Source organism: Metarhizium robertsii (genome assembly GCF_000187425.2).
Source record: "Metarhizium robertsii ARSEF 23 chromosome Unknown MAA_Scf_2, whole genome shotgun sequence".
NCBI lineage: Eukaryota > Fungi > Ascomycota > Sordariomycetes > Hypocreales > Clavicipitaceae > Metarhizium > Metarhizium robertsii.
In genome coordinates, this window is record NW_011942160.1 from 1,566,985 (window position 1) to 1,585,971 (window position 18,987).

Consider the following 18,987-nt stretch of genomic DNA (forward strand, 5'->3'; position numbering starts at 1 on the left):
TCGCATCATGTTAGTTTGTGATAGTTTCGGTCTTTCGTGACACCGCTGTTTGAACGTGGACACTCCTAGGTGCTGCCTTCCTGACAATCCGGACAGACTCAAATGGGCCGGACTCGCCTCCATCCCCACACCAAACTGTCGTCTGAACATTAGCTTCGGACAGACCTGGTCCATGACGGGTTTTCGTCAAAGGCGAACTTGAATGAACTGGACCCAGATGTGATACAATCTCAGCACTTTGCTGGCTTTTCTTCACCTGGAAGCATCGTCGTAGAGATGGCGGTACAGTAGTGGTATGGCGAGTACGGAATAGGAAGGGATTATTACCAGGGAGCCTGGTAGGTTGAGTGGCTGGCTCAACCTCCATGGAGCAATGCGGACCTGGTTGTCTCGGCTCGTGACTCAACGAACCTTCGATTCCAAGGGGCACGGTCTGGCTGGACGGATTGGACGAGGTGGGAATCTCGGCCTTTGATGGCACGCTGTGTAGTGTTGGTGTTAGCAGAGAGATCACGGTGAGAAAACAAACAAAAGCCTGGGAATATTACCTAGTCAGCGTTTGCTGAAGGCGGCCAGATCCAAAGGAGCCTCCGCTTGTAGTCACGGTTCTGTCGGGATCATACTCGTTGTGTAGACCTGGAAAGATGGCACCGAAGCCAAAGAAGAGGAAAACCTGCCGGTAGTCGTTGATGGCATCCTTGGTGAGACCGAAAAAGACAAAAATAGGAATGGCGGTGGCAATTGGGATGTAGCAGTTGTTCATGTAGGTCCAACTGATCTCACTTGAAGGAAAGAAAATGATTGTGTTCCATGGGAATGGGGAAGCATGGTTATGAACTTGATCGTAGCTGTATGGCTTAATGCCACGCATGTCCATAATGTTGAGTACGGACAGTGCAATGACTATGGGGAGAAACGGAACGAGAATTGAAATGACCATGAGATAGAGCTTTCTTCTTGTTCGCTGGCTCCTCTGCTGTGCAATGCGGTTGCCGCAGAGAGCCGTTTCGGTCGTCTTGTGAACTTGTCGAAATCTCTTGTAAATAAGAACTAGAAGGGGAGAGGAGAAGAGGATGTATATGTTAGCTCACGTCTTCACGAGGCACTCGGCGAGGCACTTACTAGCATATCCCGTGGTAATCAAGGCAAAGATTGGAGGCGGCAAAACAAAGAAGATAAGAAATGGCCAAGAGGGATGCGGTATCCAGTTGCAACCCATCAGCGTGCCAACCAAATAGCGCTGGGCTGTAAGTGGCCAAGTCAATGCGAGCTGGAGGATGGGAAAGGGGAAGATGATGAGCGCCTGGATCAAATTGCGGCGACGTCTCTCTCTCGTTGTAAGCGCATTGGCTCTCATCAAACCAACTTGTTGCGCCAGGTTGCGCATAATGGCCAGCAGACAGGTAACAAAAAGCCCGATGCTGATGTTGTGGATGTAGGCGTCGAAATCACACCAGCCGTAGCCAGCCCACCATGACATGATGTCGTCGTTGCGCCAGATGAGTGCGTTTATGATGGTCTCGAGGTTCTTAATCTGGATATTCAGGATAAACACTACTGCGGCAAGCTCGCCGTTGCGGTACAGCAGGCGAAGGGGAACGAGGCAAACCAAGTTGGCCACAACGGCGAGCAAGACTCGACAAACTAGGTTGGCAGTCAAGCCCGGAGAAGTGTAGGGAGGGAACGTCGGAGCACTTGCTACGACGGTGACTGGGCCGCGAGCCTGGAGAAGATGAAGTGGTGATGTCTCCATGTCTGGAGTTGTTGAGAAGTGGTGGATTGGGCTTGGTATCACGAGGAAGAATACAACGAAGAGCAGCTCGCGGCTTATCCCAACGCAAAAAGGACGAGATGGAAGGAGGCCCGAAGTTGACTGTGTGATTTCACCAAGCTCCCTCTCCTTCTGTGACTAGCCGTACACAAAAGTTAGACATTCTACCTATTGTATCACTGCCTGCGGAAGGGGGAGTCTTATAGAGTCCCGACAATTGGCAATGAGGAGACAAAAAGACAAAAGAGTATTGAATACATGATGACAGTAGGACGCATGTCTAGGATTCAACTTCCTTATTGAGCCAATACAAAGATACAACTTTGCAAGTGACAAGACACGATTCAACCCATAGTGGCTTTATTGTGACATAGAGTAACACAGCCGGGCCATGACGAGGATACAAACAAATATCACGGCAAGAGTTTCACCACCAAAAATAAAAAAAAGGAAGCAAGCTGCACATTTGCCTCAGATACCTCAAGGCCGTGGCTGTCATCTCAAGCAACGGGAGTACCCGATGTAAGATTCTCTAGCTTACAATGGCTGTTGTCGAAGTTTGCCTGCCATGCCGAGTAGAGCTGAGGCTATTGACGTGAGTCTATTGACACCCAAATCGGGAAGCCACGTCCCCTGGAAGAGACGGGGAGACCCACCGTGGCTGCGATGCGGCGAACAGGAACGCGCACGTTGACATGTCTGGTGTCTGGTTTGTGCAGAACACGGCTTGAAGAGAACATCTGCAAGAGATCGGTTGTAACTTACGTACTACTACGACGTAGTCTCGGCAGATGGGCGGTACGGATCCCATTGGGCCAGAGCTGGAATCTGTTCGCGCATGGCGGAAGCTATTTACCGTCGCGCCGGGAATGGCGAGAACAGAGGCGCCTTGTAGGTGCCCTGGAGATTAAATGGACGGGAGCATCTTGAACCCCTTTGGCCAAATATAGAATGTGGAAACAGGATAAGGAGGACGGGTTTTGTTCCTGATGCCGAGTTCTGCAGGAGAGAAAGGCTTCTTGTTGGGGCTTAATTGTACAGATCAGGCAACGGCGCTGTTTGTTTCCTCTTGGTCGGGAGTATAGAATAACCGTCGACATATCTTTGTTCGAGTGCATAGTGCATAAATGGCCGACTTCCAGATGGCCGACGGCAGACCCCACGATTCGTCGAGATTGACCATCATTTCGTGACTTTATGCATCCAAGAAGGCGGCCAATCAAAGCTCGTCGCGATACCCGTTAGATACCTTATTAATGGAGCTTGGACTTGACGCGGTCTGACGCGACCGCCACCTCAAGTGGTCCATGCTTCTGCTCTGCCTCCTCCAGGGCGGCTGCGGATTGGTTACCAGCAGTGCCGCACCACTTGAGCATGACCAGCAGCACCCTGAGAGGGCAGGGCAGGGCAGGGGCAGGGGCCATTTGGTCGTTCATGTCTTCCAGACATCAAATCGCAGCCGATCAATTGATATCAAGCATCTGCAGACCCAAGCTCGCTTCCCTTTCGCACTCACACACCCCATCCCACCCTCGAACAGTCTCTTCGCCCGCCATCGCCATCGCCCATTGCCACGCCAATTCGAGCCTCTCTCCAAATAGCCGATTAATCACAATGTCGTCCTTCCTTCTCCGTCGTGCCACCGTCGCCTCTGCTGGCGCTGCCCGCTCCTTCAGCACCTCCTCGCCGCGATCCGTTGCCCGCATCTCCATCATTGGCAATCTTGCCGATACCCCCGAGATCCAGCCCACCAGCAGCGGTCGCGAGATCCTCAAGTACGCTGTCGCCAGCAACACTGGCCCCAAGGACAACCGCCAGACCAGCTGGTTCCGTGTTACCAGCTTTGCTGAGGGTCCCCGAAAGGACTTTTTGCTGAGTCTGCCCAAGGGGTACGTCGCCTTGCCTGCGCTTCCTTGTCCAATCCTGCCGTTTTCACTGTGGTGAAAACCTTTGCCCGATCGGCCACTGTACCGGGCCATGTCGGAGGATTTGCCCTGCTAACCATGTCAAAACAGTGCCATGGTTTACGTTGAGGGTGATGCTACGATCAGCACATACCAGGACCCCAATGGCCAGACTCGCAGTGGCCTGAATATTGTTCAGCGTGCGTATCGGTGTTCCCCTTTTCGCAAGACTCCCCTTTTGACTCGTGACTACAGGCAGCATTGAAGTTCTCAAGCGACCCCAGAACGCCGGCCAGAGCGAGTAAAAAAATTCTACTCGAATGACAAGATAACACCAACCAAGTACGGCGGATACAACACGGGGTTTATGAAGGTCGTTGCGCATCAAGACCCCTCCTCTCCGCTCTGAATAATCTCCCCCATTTCATTTTGTCAGACGTTTATGTGTTTTCCGACTAGGATTGGACCTGTAAGACTCCTCTTGTACAAATATGGGCGATACCAGGCTATGTAGTGCCATGACAACATTTAATATATTTTGAAACGTATCCATCGCGCCGCGGATGAATAACTGTCTATGTTTCCAAGTAGAATCCCGAGCATCTTGCGCTCCAGCTTCTGCCTCCATCTTTGGCGCCGTGACGCGCCATCATCACGTCAGCGACACGCTGTCCATGCAACCGTATCCGGCAGCAACGCCTCCCTCTTGGCTTTCTTCGCCCTTGGTTCTGAGGAGCCAGCCCGCCTGTTCATTTCGAATGACTTCTCCCGTCTCCTGGTTCCAAAGGCAGGTGCCATATACCCCGAGCTCAGAAATCACTCGACCTTTTTCAATGGCTCCATTGCGCAGGATGAAGTTGTTTTCGGCCGGCGCTTTAATAAGCTCCATTAGAATGTACGAATTCCAGTGAGCCTCTGGCACTGTCTTCAAGAACCCAGGAATCGCGCTTCCGTAGATGTTGTTTCCGCCCCCTTCCCTCTGCGGCTTCAAAACATAATCGACGCACTGTTCGGGATCGAGAGCCTTCTTGCGTGCCTCCAAGCCCACATCCGACGTGTCCATGGGGTAAATGTTGGTGAATGTGTTCCATAGAGCAATGGCGGACGGCGTGTCATCCTTGATGAATTTACTGAGGATCGACGGCTCAGACGACGGTCGAGGGGTTGCAAGAACCTGCTGCACTTTCTTGATGCCGGCTACCTGTGTTAGGACCGTGGGGCACTTGATGGCATGCGAGCGTTCAAGATGACACCTAGCATCCCACGTTTGCTGATTCGGATAGTCGTCAGGACCATAGCCGCCCCGCATATACACAACGGCCACCTCAAAGACCCTGTTCCCGTTTCTGGGGAGCGTGTAGAGAAGCTGGCGCTTGGGGCTTTTGGCAATAGAAGTGTGCTTCATGATGTCTGTGAAGGCTAGCCGGAAGACAGGTATGGTGGGCGACGACTTGGAAATTTGATACTCCAGATGGCGCTGGTCAAAGACGTTGCGCTCGCCACCTTGGACTAGAAAGATCACGCATTTGACGTTTCCCAGTTCGGAAACGCCATACGCGTGATAAGCCGCCTCAATTCCGCCAGCCAAACCCTCGATAGTGTTGTTTGCGGGAAGATCCAGGGTCTCTGGGGCCAGGGGCTGGCCGAGGAGAGGATACTCGGTTTTTGCCAGAAAGTTGTGCAGCCTGGAGGCATATACGGATAGGCCGCCGAATGATGCAGCAATGGTGTTGAACTCTACCTGTTTTGCTTGCGCCGTGGGCGACTCGCTAGATTTGTGCTCGTGTACCATGTAATCAGATCGGAAGAGACCCAATGAAAGCGGCTTGTCCAGTTAGGAAGGGCTGATAGTCTAGTCAAATTCTTTCTTCGGCTGGTTGACGCTTACCTGGGTGTATCCTTCTGACTTGACAGTCTCATGGACCGCCCACAGATCACGGACAAAGTCGTCGCCATCAATGACCCTAGGCGACAGGAGTTAGCAGCGTGTTCCCCCGTAAGATCCGTGGTTCGGTGAACTTGCTGCTTCACGACATCTGCCAAGAAATTCTCATCTCTGCTCACGGCAGCATACAACTCGTTGTATGCGTTCTGCGCCTTCTGACCTTGCAGAAAGGCTTGGCGGGGAAAGGCCGTCGGAAACAGTGTCACGGGTGCGGGCACAGCAGTTATCCTGGTTGGATCTGCTTCCGAAGAAATTACCGCTGGCGGTGTCCGAACCGCGAGACCGTTGCCAATCGCCCAGTCCTTGATGACCTCGACGAGGTGGTCGAGCTCTTCGGGAGTTGTTGCTGGCGGATACTGCCGGGATGGTTCAGCGTCATGGCCCGAGGTCATGGTTGGAGGGCAAACGATTGGACTGGAAGATGAGACAAAAAGACAGTGTGACGGATAGATGGACACCCAGAGGGCATGGAACTCGAGTCGAGACTTGGGTTGGAAGCAGTGGCTGGTGAGAGTTGGCGTGTAGTTGAGGGAATGGATTATTAGTAATGGCTTTCTGGGATGCTGAAGTGGGTATCATGGGCGGGAACGTGGTGTTTTTCACGGGTGGCTTTGCAACGTTTAAAAATACAAGACTGTGCGTACACACAATTACAGCAGTGATCTGTGAAATGTCCATGGTTCACAAGACTCTACTCCCTACACACGAACCGTCTGACTTGCGGATTGTGAGGATGGATGAGGCATGGTGTCTCGCGCTATTGCAGCACCTATTGGAGCAACGGCCAGAACCTGGATCGGCATCCACACGCCATAGTCTCACAGTCGCAGCGCAACAAGGATTTAGACCCAAGCAGCCGTGGCATCTACGACTTTTGGGAGCTGAAATTGTCAAATGTGAAAAAATGAAGCGGCCATTGACCGGGTGAGGAACACCTTCATGGCCTCCTTCATGGCCGCGTTTATGGCCACGCTCCCCGACTTCGCTCGTGTCACGTGCCAGTTCTCGTAGCCACCCAGCGACAGCTGTCAGACCTTCAGGAGGGCTCGTGGGGCAGCTGGCACAGCTAGCAAACGATGTATGCCAAGCCAGGTTTCCTTCGCCACCGCCAACGCGTTAACTGTTTGTCTTTAGCATCTTTGGCATGCAACACTCAGTTGTGTAAATCCGTTGTAGGCGATGTCATGATGTTTTCAATCATCGGCCCAAACAACACGAACAGCAACTCTTTCTTCAGTCTCACGTAGTTTTGAGTTCTCCTTGGCCGAGACGTGGTCATCACCGACTTGCTTCTTGTCTTCAGGATATCAAGGTACATTTTAGACTGCTTAGATTGCAGGTATGCTCACCTCATATGATGTTTTTTATTTTATTTTTCATTTGCGGCGTCTAGAAAGTATGCGGGGGCAGTGGCATAGCTATATCGACGGTCTTGAGCACATCTTTGGACCTTAGATGAGATGAAAATTTTAACAACCTGCCGCATGTGCTTCGCATCCAGGTCACTGATACTAACGCAATTATTTTTAGACAAAGCTGACTCATAGACTTCTCATGTCGTCAAATGGACGGAATTCAGTCGACAGACCCCTTTTTATGGGATGTGAGCGCGGTCGCAAATGAGCTATGTCATCTCAGCCGTCCTTGTACACGCAATCCGGAGATATTAGCCGCAAAGCTCCAGGAGAATGAAATCGATGGGCATACGCTTTTGACATATGACCTCGTTGGACTCACGAACGCACACGACTTGCGGAACGAACTTTTCCAGCTCCTTCATGTTCAATTAGCCCGACACAAAAATGCCTTGGGGGAAGCCATCATGAAGCTGCGTGCCAGGAGCCCAGCCTTCCGCCGGTGGAAACTGGACAACGTAGAAATCAGCAGCCACGAAGAACGCGACGTGCGTAGCCGTGACCGGGAGGCTTCGTATTCAACCCAGAGGACTCCCCAGTTTGATCTCCTTCTCCCATGGACAACGCCAAGGAACTCGTTCAGCAAAATATTTCCTTCTACGCCTCTACCACTCCAGGTTGTGGATCCGGGACGTACTTTGCACACCCCTGAGCTGAGCATGCTTGGTGCTGATAGCGGAAGGGCCCATTCCACGGACGTCGGCGCTGCTCCTACGACGGAATCGTTGTCTCTGCCCAGCGGAGTGTCACCTGTCGTGGACGCGAACAGTCCTGTTAAGCAACTAAAAAGGAAACGAGTTGCTCCTGAATTATTACAAGAAGAGCCTCTTAATATCGTACCAGCTCCGATTGCAACCGAGGCCGATATATTAAGTAGCGATTCGTTGAACTCGTACCCATGGGATACTGCTGATGAGTTTGCATATCTTGGACCTGGGGCCATTTCTCAGAGGGAGGTCAAATCACACTCAGATGCTTTAACACTCCAGATTCAGGGTGAAGGTGATGCCCTTTGCACACCAGCACCCACTCGATTCCCCCCTGGTAGACGGCTCGCTATCAATAAGATTATGAGACGTGTCTTGGTGGAAAACGGCAAGAAAATAGCCATGGTGGATGCTGGAGTGACCCTCGACGCTTTGAGACAGTCATCTACCGAAGGTGATAAGGTCCTGGACCTGGATGATATCCCAGATGAAGTCGATGAGGAAACCTTAAGAGAGATGGAAGCTGAAAAGACGGAATTGGCTCAGATGTCTGAAAATCTCGAGGGGAGTAACGCCTCGAAAAGTCTATCACAAGATCGAGTACGACAGCTTCTGGACGAATCGGTTTTAGAAATGACGAACAACTGGACTGAGAAGAAGAAGCCTAGATATCAAAACAAAGCCAACGCTTTGTGGGTTGATGCGTCAAGACGGGGCGCCAAGACGCACCGCATTTTGGAAGCTAGGGCACAAGCCAAGTTCTATGACGAAAGAATCAAGAAGTTGGAGAGAGGTATTCTGAAGCAAACGTGGGAAAAAGAAAAGCAGGTTCGATTTCAGGCACGTTTGCTGGAGCAAAATGTCGAAGACAAGCTTTACCAGTGTTGGGTAGCAGACACTCTGGAGTCTCGAATCCCACCGCCCAAACCAATTTCGCTACCCAGGCGTTCGGTTACATGTCCAAAACGAACACATATAGAGCTGTCAGATGGAGAAGTCCTGACTAGTTCAGATGAGGACGCATTCATCGTTGATGACGAGCCAATTCCGCCAGTCACGCCAATCAAAGAGGCTCAGCATGCTATTCCCAGCAAAGTCAATCGAACACCAAGCCCAATTCTGGTCGAGTCTCCGGTGTATATTGATCTTACACAGACCGCATCTACTCGAGCTTCGTCTCCCGTTAAGTGGTCTGCAAATGTCGTTGATTCGGTGGACTTGGACACTCCTACGAAAGTGCGACCCGACAGTACTCCCATGATCAAAGAAGATCCCAGCGGAGACGAGTCAGTTAAGCAGCCACAAGCCTCATCGTGGGCTGAAAAGTATCGAGATGTTGAGAAGATCATCAGCTTTCCGATCAGCCACTGGACCAAGGAAAAGGAACGGTTCGCTCTAACAATTACTCTGCTGTGGAAGTTAGGGCACCTGCGAAGATCTGCAATTTTTGGACACGTTCGAGTCTGTGAGGCACATGAGTCTTTCAAAGCCACAATTCTGAAGCACATATCTGATCCTCTCAAAAACTTGGATCATCTGCGTTTCACAAGCCCGGAGTCTCTGGCATTTGATGTCTCCAGATTGTTTTTGTGTTTTCTCAAAATAAAAAACCTCAAAGAGACTCGATTAGCAGACCTAAAGCCTTCCCAAATTACAAAGCTGAAGGCAAAAGAAAACCATAGCTCTTGGAATATCTTTCATGCATTCCTCAAGAAAATGGCGCCACTGTTCCCCCAAGATAACCAGATTTATAGGGAGGAAGAACTTGACGATGATGAAGTACTCGGTGATGATGCTGGTGAGGATGAGGCTTCTTTGCTTGGGCAAGCGCACAAGTCCAAACCACCTCGAAAGGCTGCACCCAAGGAAATCGTCCGCAATAAAGAGGCTGTAGACATCAGAGAGCGTGAAATCCGTCGACAAGAGGAGCAGGAGGCTCGAAGGCTTCGTCTTCGTGCAAATTTGGGAGAAAATGGCCAGATTGCGTCCGACAAATCTCGATTGATCATAAATGAGAGTAAGCAAGACGACCAATCATTTATTTATATTAACAACGAGATTGGCCCTAGAATCAAAGATCATCAAATAGATGGCGTTCGATTCATGTGGAATCAGATTATACAGGATCCTGAACTTCGCCAAGGATGCCTCTTGTCGCATAGTATGGGCCTCGGAAAGACAATGCAAGTCATCACTCTGCTCGTGGCGATTCAAGAATCAAGCAAGTCTTCCGACAAGAGTATAGTCTCACAAATCCCGGAAGACCTTCGTCAGTCAAAGACCCTGGTGACATGCCCAGCCGGGCTGGTGAATAACTGGGTGGACGAGATTCTGATTTGGGATAATGACCGAGTTCTTGGAGATCTTCATGTGATTGATTCGACGCTCTCTATTGAAGAACGCCTTACTGCCGTTCAAGAGTGGTCCCAGACGGGTGGTGTTTTGGTTATCGGATATCCCATGCTGCGAAGAGTGTCGGATGAATTAGACAAAGAACGATCTTTGCTATCCATTTTTGACGAGCCAAACATTGTTATTGCCGATGAAGCTCACGCGCTCAAGAATCCTAAGTCGAGGCTTAACCTGGTTTGCTCACGCTTTCGAGCAACCAGTCGGATCGCCATGACCGGGTCACCCCTGGCCAACAATATTGAAGAATATTACTTCATGATCAATTGGGTAGCGCCAAATTTCCTTGGTCCTGTGGAAGAGTTCCGTGAAATCTATTCGAATCCTATATCGCACGGCGTGGATTTAGGAAGCTCAGGCGTTGATAAACGCAAAGCATTGAAAAAGCTTGAGGCTCTGAAACAGATCGTGGCTCCAAAAGTACACCGGGCCACAGTGAACACCTGCATGCAAAAAGACTTGCCGTCGAAGCAGGAGTTTGTTATATGCGTTAAGCCCAAGCCTTTGCAGGTCAAGCTCTATAATCTTTTTGCACAAATCATTCGCGGGGAATCAGTGGGTTATATACAGGGCGAAGCGGAGTTGAAAGGCGCAGTCTTTCGAGTCACAAACGATCTTACGTTGCTCTGCAATCACCCTTATGCATTCTATGAAAAGGCGATTGAGACTCAGGATCCACCCAAGGCAGAATCTAAGCAAAAGGCAGGCCTTCCTCCTGGCATCATACCTGCCGTGTTAGCAGAGTTTGCCAGAATTGAGACCAGATGTCCATCCTTATCCACCAAAGTTGAGCTTCTCATACAAATATTGGATGATGCCAAAAGGTCGAAAGACAAAGTGCTGGTGTTCAGTCACTCGATACCCACGTTGAATTACTTGTCTGGGCTATTTCAAGAACAGAAGCGCCTCTTTAGTCGCCTGGATGGTAAAACCCCTATAGCGAAACGCCAAGAGGAGATCAAGAAGTTCAACGCAAATCATACAGAGGTCTATCTTATCTCCACAAGAGCCGGCGGCGTAGGTCTCAATATACAAGGCGCTAACAAAGTGGTGATCCTCGATTCCAAGTGGAATCCGGTACACGAGCAACAAGCCATCGGACGCTCCTATCGAATTGGCCAAAGCAAGCCTGTCAGTGTCTACTACTTTGTTACCGCAGGAACGTTTGAACAAGACCTTCACGGGAGAGCGATTTTCAAGACACAGCTGGCGACTCGTGTTGTTGACAAGAAAAACCCAATCAGCTGGGGTAATAGAGTGACAGAACTCAAGCATGATATCAAAGAAATCAGGAAGGAGAACTTGACACAGTTTCTAAAAAGAGACTCTATTCTTGACAGATTAATTGCGTATGATACCCAAAATGATGCTATTCGCAAGATCATGTCCACTGAGACTTTTGAGGAGGAAGATGCTAAGGCTCCGTTGTCGGCGGAGGAGCAAAAGGAGGCTAACGATATGGCTGCATTGAACGGACTTCGGTTGAAAGATCCTGAAGAATATAAGAGAAGGCAGCGAGAGATGGAAGAGAGGCAGTTTCGACAACATCACACCTCATATATGGAGCAGAGTTCTTCATCCTCAAAGAATAATGGGGCTGTCCTTGAGGTCAGGCGAACCTTGGATGGTGCTACCGACATTCCGATGGACGTGACCCCAAGCATTCAAACCCAACCCCAACCCCAACCGCAAGCGTCACCGCCACCAGCACCACTGGGATCGATAATTGAAAGCACGGTATTGCCTCCGTCTACAAGTGCTCCCGAGGTACGTTTTCGAGTCTGTCGAACGATCATCCACTAACAACAATATCTGTAGGGAACCGCTGTGTCCACGCCGTTTCTCCTCCCCATACTTGGGGCTCACACCTACTTTGGAAAGGACACAACTCAAGCCCCGCAGGCAAAAACACAAGAAGTTGAGCAGACCAGACCCGTGTCTGGATCACCAGGTTCGGCGGCGAAACACTGGATGAACCCCTTCATTTCTCAGATTAAGAATCCGGGCAAGGCAGATTTTAAGCAAAAGTTGTATAAGAAGCTGGAGACTATCCAAGACGGATCTCTTGCGCACCTGGATACGCCGCGGACCGAAATTGTGGAAAAGGTGATTGACTCAATAGATGCAATTCGCAGGGACCACAAGTTTGGGTTTCTGCCAGATAATCAACATTGGCGGGCGCTTGGCAATTTGGTTGAACAGGACAGATTTGTTATGGCTGTCATGTCTGGGCAACTTGAGGCGTCATATCTGGCGCTAACTGATGCTGGGGAATTGGAGAAGTATCTCAGCACGTTGGGCACTGCACCATCAAAAGACTTTGCGGCTCCGGCTCCGGCTCCGGCTCAGAATCAGACGGCGGTACAGGAGGCCAAAAATTGATTTGTGGGTGTGCATAATATTGTAGGACTGGAAAGATGCAAGCAAGGTGGGGGAGGCAATGCATCACGGTGTCCTGGCAGGCGTTCTTTATTTGGCATTTTGCATTTTGCGCCGTGATACCTCTGTAAGACCAAAGAGCACAGTACTAGTATCGCTATTCGTTTACTTATATGAACAGAGTCGTAAACCGCACCTGAAAGATAATCGCATAATTAATTACACACGAGAGTGGCCCTTTGGCAGACGAGAAGGGGCTGGGAGGAAACATGAGCCGGGATTCGGAGGCGAGGTCAAACCCCGCGGCGTCGCGGAGAAGTGACAGCCGGCACATGGCCCAAGCCGGTCCTTGGTCCTTGGCTGCGATGGTGGTTTTTGGGGACAGGCCTGGCAGAGCATGGCCAATGAGAACCAAGGTATTTGACAGGATCCCGAGATTCTGGAGCTTTCCCTGGGCTGCAAAGTGCATGGAAATATTGGTGCAGGGCCGGTGCAGGCGAGAATTGCGCCAGTCGAACGACTCGGAATGGCCAAAGCCATGGTCAGGGTGGAGCCCTGGGCCGATGGAGGCGGCTTACCAGACCCAGACTTCCTATGGCGGAAGACGGTGGTACCGGTCGACCCTGTGACAAAACCAGACCAGACGCTTTGCTTCACACTTGCCGATGAACCCCCGAATTTCTTCTTCCAAAAACCCTCACCATCCTGACCACCGAGTATTGGCTATACACGCTGTTTGGCAGAACTCTGCAATTGAGCGTAGACGCCCTCGACGGTGTCAATCTCTCGTTCCAACTGTGGCAGAGCCGTCTGGTGCCTCAGAGTCCCCGGCTTGCCCGCATTGCGCTTGGATCCTCCCCCGTCAGGAAAACCACCGCTGCTGTCCAGAACCATCTCGTCCAAAGACTACAATACGATCGCTGAAGTTGCGGATTGATTTTCAACACCATGGATAGCGTTCTCCGTCAGTCCAAGGCCATGTGTCCTTTCCTCAAGGCCGCCTCGCCCGCCACTCTTCGGGCCTTGTCTACTTCGGCTCGCCCCAAGCCGTCTCCATGCGGCGGCACCATGTCCAAGCTTCAGGTCTTTGCTCACCGCTGCCCCGTCATGGGAAAGGCCATGGCCGTCCAGTCTGCCAGAAACGGAGTTGCTGTCGCCGCTGGACTTCGTGCCTTCTCTGGCCAGGCCAAGGTCAACAAGGCTCGTATCCATACCAGCCGCACCCAGGAGGCCCGCGCTGTTGACACCCCGATTCTTGAGAAGCGTGAAAATGGTACGCTCAAATGTCACTCCATTCTCGAGTTCGCCCCATGTTATTTCTACGGTATCAATTTGCTGACCCACGGTTCATACAGGCTATCTGGCCCACGGCCACACTGGATCGGCTGGCAAGTTCAACTATGAAGGGTTCTACACTTCCGAGCTGGACAAGAAGCACAAGGACAAGTCTTACAGGTACTTCAACAACATCAATCGTCTTGCCAAGGAGTTCCCCCGTGCCCACATGGCCAACAAGGAGGACCGGGTTACGGTTTGGTGCGCCAATGACTATCTTGGCATGGGCCGCAACCAGCGAGTGCTGAGCAAGATGAAGGAGACTTTGGATGAGTATGGTGCCGGTGCTGGCGGTACTCGAAACATTTCTGGCCACAACAGGCACGCTGTTGAACTGGAGGGCACCCTTGCCAAACTTCACGCCAAAGAGTCTGCCTTGGTCTTTAGCTCCTGCTACGTGGCCAATGATGCCACACTTGCGACCCTTGGGAGCAAGATGCCTGATTGTGTCATCTTGTCCGATAGTCTGAACCACGCGTCCATGATTCAGGGCATCCGTCATTCAGGCACCAAGAAGATTGTGTTCAAGCACAATGACGTTGCAGATCTCGAGGCTAAGCTTGCATCCCTGCCTCTTCACGTGCCAAAAATCATTGCTTTCGAATCCGTGTACAGTATGTGTGGCTCCATTGGGCCAATTGAGCAAATTTGCGACTTGGCAGACAAGTACGGCGCCATCACATTTTTGGACGAAGTGCATGCCGTTGGCATGTATGGGCCTCACGGAGCCGGCGTGGCTGAACATCTGGACTGGGAAGCCCATCAAAAGGGATCGCCTCGAGGCACCATCATGGATCGCGTTGATATCATCACGGGCACTCTCGGCAAAGCTTACGGTTGTGTTGGGGGTTACATTGCCGGCAGCTCTAAGCTGGTTGATATGATACGATCGCTGGCCCCAGGCTTCATTTTCACCACCTCGCTTCCACCTGCCACCATGGCTGGCGCCAAGACATCCATCGAGTATCAGATGGAGTACGCCGGTGATCGTAAGCTGCAGCAATTACATACTCGTGCTGTCAAGGAAGAGCTCAACAATCGGGACATTCCAGTCATCCCAAATCCATCTCACATTATTCCCATTCTGGTGGGTAATGCTGAGCTGGCCAAGGCAGCATCCGATATGCTGCTCCAGGACTATCAGATCTATGTACAGTCGATCAACTACCCCACTGTTCCTGTTGGACAGGAACGGCTCCGCATAACGCCCACGCCCGGTCATACTAAGGAATATCGGGACGAGCTTGTCGAAGCCGTTGACCAGATCTGGGGCCGCCTTGGAATCAAGCGCACCTCAGAATGGGCCGCAGCGGGGGGCTTCATCGGAGTTGGTGAGCAGGGCAAGGTGGAGGAGCCTCTTTGGACAAACAAGCAGTTGGGTGTTGAGCAGGCAGCAAAGGAGATGATGGCTACGGGCCACGGCAACAATGGAGGGGGGTTCACCGAGGCCCTGCTTGAGCGAGAGATGAGCAATACAGCGCGTACCGCTGGCGTCGCAGCTCACTGATGTGAGCGCAGGAAACCAATTGTTGCGTATTCAATGATGAATCGTAATACGTGGTCTCAGGTCAAGTCGCGATGACACAGAACTCGTTTTAGGCACCAGGATTCGTTGCAAGTTTGGGGTGTCGCAGGGCTTGCCCACCTTCACATGCCAAACTCTTTTTCCGTTCTCTCCCAACAAATTTTTGAATCGATTACTTATTTTGTAACCCCTGGAGATGCTCGATGGAGCAATCACAGGCTAGGCAAACCAATTGAATTGTGACCTTGCATAAGGCAACTCTCGTGCCGCATGCAGGTCATCTGTTTGACAAAAGACCAGCAAGCTTTTACCAACCGTGACATTGTAACATTGACTCCGTTGTGTGGGCCAATATTGAACCCCATGACCAGAAGACCTAACCCGGAAACCCTTTCCCAAGCGTAACATGGGGAAGAGTTGGGGAAGCAAGCTAGGCTAGATCTGTAGGATGATTTTCACGTTAGACTTTGGTGCTAGCGCTGGCATGTGAAGAATGGTCTGGAGAAAAAGTGGCCAAGTGTGTGTGATGCTACTATTATGGTTGACATGGCGTAATAGACGTGGCTGTTGTGGTTTGGGCGGCCAAGGGGTCGACAGGCACAGAGCCATGTCGCGGCGAGTTACGTATTGATGATTTGTGTGGTGATCAAGATGTCTCGGCTGGGGCGAAAAGCCATGAGCCAACGGCCCAGCCATCGGGGGGCTGATGAAGAGAAGAGGCAATGGCTGCGAGGACGGTGCCATTTCCGGGGCGGAAGAACGTGTCGGGCGGGGAAATGGGCCAATGGGAGGGGCGGGAGAGAGTCAGTCAGGGACCACCTCTCTGGCCAGCGGTGGCCAGCGGTGGAACGGACCCGCGGTGCAATTATGGCGGTCCGTGTCCGCTCCTCCCCCCAACCAGTCGCATTGACTCCCGTTGACGGCTCGTGCGGTTGGACAATGGGCCTGGGACTCTGCGACTGGCACTTCTGCGACAGCTTGGGACTCGTGGGCGTGGGCATGCCATGGAGACTGCAACATCAGATGCGTGGAACCAGCGTGGATCTAAGCTGTCCAAGTGCGTGGCATTGACAGTCGCATTTGTCGGTGGCTTGGGGCCGGCTCTGGCGTGGGACTTCATCTAGACCCCGGGAATGGCCAGGCCAAGCTGCTCAAGTGGCTCTTGCCCTCGTCTTGCCCTCCTGCCCTCGACGTCAAACACAAATTAGAGTGTCTAAGTGCATGTGCTTGTTGATGATGCGGGGGCCGTCTGGTGTCTGGAGTTATTATTACCCCTTGGACTTCCTCCCTTGCCCTTCTGGATCTGCATCGTTTGCTGCATCACTTTGAGTCTTGTTCGAGGACAGGATGCAGCGGTGACAAGCACATTCCCTCACAGCCTGACTTGCGACTTACACATCAAGAACCAACGTCAACATCGTTCCCGTTCCCTCCAGCAACTCTTGCCGATTTTCTCATCACCAGCTCCCGTCCAGCAAGGTCAAGATGCAAGCGACACAAAAGGGACCCAAGGCCTGCACCACCTGTGCCAAAGCAAAGGCCAGATGCATACCCAGAGCCGATGGCGGGGAGAAGTGCGAGAGGTAAGCAACATGAGTTTGCTGGTTTGCGAGTTGATGCTTCTTCTTTCTTCCTTTCGTCTGGATTGGCATTCGGCCTGTTCGGAGCTGGAGGGCTGGAAAGCTGTTCCCTAGCTCCTCAGCATCTTGTTCGCGCATCTAGAACCGTTCAACCGTTCATCTTGGCTGACTCGATTCCTTCACCACAACAGATGCCATAGGCTCAAGAAAGATTGCTTCTCCCGCCCGCCTGCCCCGCCGCGGGTCAAGAAGCGACCCAAGAGGTCGAGGGTCGCTGAGCTCGAAAAGAGGCTCAATGAGTTGTCATCTCAGTTTGAGGGCGCCCAGCCTAACTCTGGCCAAAGTGTCTCAGCTGCGTCGCCGCCACAGCAGTTCACCAAGGCTTCTGACAAGACCGACATGTACTCGTTTGAACATCTCTTCCCGTCTCCCAGCCCTACCGGGGACGACGGCTACGAGGCCACGGCATGGAGCCCCGAGGTCATGAAGGAGTTTGATTCGCCTTGGCCGCTGCCCGCTGAGAGCGAGATGCTTCTCATGGTCTACCGCGAGATGTTTGCTGAATATTTCCCATTTGTTCTCATCCCGCGGGAGCTGTCATCGGCGGACCTTCGTCTGCAGCGTCCATTCTTGTGGAAGGCTGTCATGGTGAGCGCCACCATTTTCGATGCCACCAGACAGGTGAAGCTCGGGGAGGAGCTTTTGGCGGATATTGGCAAGGCGTCTATCGTTGACGGGACAAGAAGTCTCGATATGCTACAAGCTGTTGAGCTGTTGATTGGATGGTAAGTTAGCTGCATCGTCGTGCAGCATCATCGTACACAAACATTATGACTGTGACTAACATTTGACTGTTTCCGGGTTTTTAGGTGGTATTTTGCTTTGAAGAGTTCTCAGGTTACAAACTTGCTTTTTTTGGCCAGGTCCATGTGTGTCAACTTGACTGCCATGTCATACGGCTCTCAGGGCGAGGATGCCAAGTATGGTCCTTTAGATCACCTCAGGGCGTACGCCGGTGCTTACTATCTCAATACCATGTAAGTTGTTCTCTTGCCGAATGAATGTGGATGTGCCACCAGACTCTAATCGGTGGGTCAACTTATCAGCATCTTCACCACCAATAAGAAAACCGATGTGCTCATGAGCACTACACAACTCGACCACTGCTGCAAGGTCATCGAGAACTCGATGGAGTACCCCTCTGACGAGTATCTCATTAAGCTGGTCAAGATCCAGCAGCTTGCACAGACCATTTCAATCACCGTGTCTTCTGACGGCATGGCTCCCATGTCTTTGCCTCTTGTCATGGTGGTGCAGTCATTCCAGGACCAGTTGGACACTTTTAGAGCCTCTCTTTCTCCACGCCTTGCACAAAATCGTACGTTTTCAGTTCCTTTACTTTTTACCCCTCACAGTTTAACTAACTTCTAAATCTCTAGCAACCCTCCTGTGCCATATTCACGTCGCCGAAATTCTCCTCAAAGACATGGCCATCTCCGATCAGCGCTGCAGCCCCGATAATATGCAGGTCTCTGACCGCCTTCAACTTCTTTGGTCTTGCGTTAAGTCTCTCAGCGACTTCTTCGAAATCCGATTCGCTGAGCCCGAGATCGAGAAGCCGCGTTTCCTGTGTATCATTGCCTCCGACTTGGCTTACACGCTCATTACGGGCATCAAGCTTTTGACCCTGCAATTGCCTGGGTGGGATGTGGCGAGCATCACCAAGGAGCTGGATATGACGGTTATTTTTGGCAAGCAAATCGACCATCTGATGGAGATTATTGCCAAGCGAAAAAGCGGTCTTTTGTCGCCAGACCGCTGCGGAATTGAGGACCCTCTGGAACGCCTTGTACGGTTAATGAGAACGGCGCAAGAGCTTGTGAGCATGCACATAAATGGCGGGTCACCTCTACAGATGGTTGACGACATGGGAGCCGTTGCATGGCGAGACATAATGAACGAGGCACCCTGGGGAATGGAGGACAGCCAGGGACTCATTGACTTGGCTTCATGAGCC

At 51.6% G+C, this 18,987-nt stretch overlaps 6 protein-coding genes across 6 annotated transcripts; 4 read left to right on the forward strand and 2 right to left on the reverse strand.

Annotated features, from left to right (window-relative positions):
- Positions 1–10: 10 nt before the first annotated feature.
- Positions 11–1,753, reverse strand: MAA_05941 (a-pheromone receptor PreA; the record flags this gene model as incomplete). Its single annotated transcript, XM_007823939.1, has 3 exons — positions 11–482; positions 549–1,050; positions 1,123–1,753. The coding sequence occupies 3 exons, from the start codon at positions 1,751–1,753 to the stop codon at positions 11–13; spliced, it is 1,605 nt and encodes a 534-aa protein (XP_007822130.1).
- A 1,632-nt stretch (positions 1,754–3,385) lies between these two features.
- MAA_05940 (Primosome PriB/single-strand DNA-binding protein) lies at positions 3,386–3,980 on the forward strand (the record flags this gene model as incomplete). The annotated part of the gene is made up of 3 exons (XM_007823938.1): positions 3,386–3,660; positions 3,787–3,875; positions 3,931–3,980. The coding sequence occupies 3 exons, from the start codon at positions 3,386–3,388 to the stop codon at positions 3,978–3,980; spliced, it is 414 nt and encodes a 137-aa protein (XP_007822129.1).
- A 347-nt stretch (positions 3,981–4,327) lies between these two features.
- MAA_05939 (glutathione synthetase-like protein) lies at positions 4,328–6,012 on the reverse strand (the record flags this gene model as incomplete). The annotated part of the gene is made up of 3 exons (XM_007823937.1): positions 4,328–5,500; positions 5,564–5,639; positions 5,750–6,012. 3 exons carry the CDS (start codon positions 6,010–6,012, stop codon positions 4,328–4,330), a joined length of 1,512 nt encoding a protein of 503 aa, XP_007822128.1.
- A 1,430-nt stretch (positions 6,013–7,442) lies between these two features.
- Positions 7,443–12,533, forward strand: MAA_05938 (SNF2-related protein; the record flags this gene model as incomplete). The annotated part of the gene is made up of 2 exons (XM_007823936.1): positions 7,443–11,918; positions 11,970–12,533. 2 exons carry the CDS (start codon positions 7,443–7,445, stop codon positions 12,531–12,533), a joined length of 5,040 nt encoding a protein of 1,679 aa, XP_007822127.1.
- A 945-nt stretch (positions 12,534–13,478) lies between these two features.
- On the forward strand, positions 13,479–15,372 carry MAA_05937 (5-aminolevulinate synthase; the record flags this gene model as incomplete). The annotated part of the gene is made up of 2 exons (XM_007823935.1): positions 13,479–13,803; positions 13,886–15,372. The coding sequence occupies 2 exons, from the start codon at positions 13,479–13,481 to the stop codon at positions 15,370–15,372; spliced, it is 1,812 nt and encodes a 603-aa protein (XP_007822126.1).
- A 1,503-nt stretch (positions 15,373–16,875) lies between these two features.
- Positions 16,876–18,984, forward strand: MAA_05936 (thiamine biosynthetic bifunctional enzyme; the record flags this gene model as incomplete). Its single annotated transcript, XM_007823934.1, has 5 exons — positions 16,876–16,973; positions 17,171–17,755; positions 17,894–18,007; positions 18,077–18,348; positions 18,410–18,984. The coding sequence occupies 5 exons, from the start codon at positions 16,876–16,878 to the stop codon at positions 18,982–18,984; spliced, it is 1,644 nt and encodes a 547-aa protein (XP_007822125.1).
- Positions 18,985–18,987: the final 3 nt, after the last annotated feature.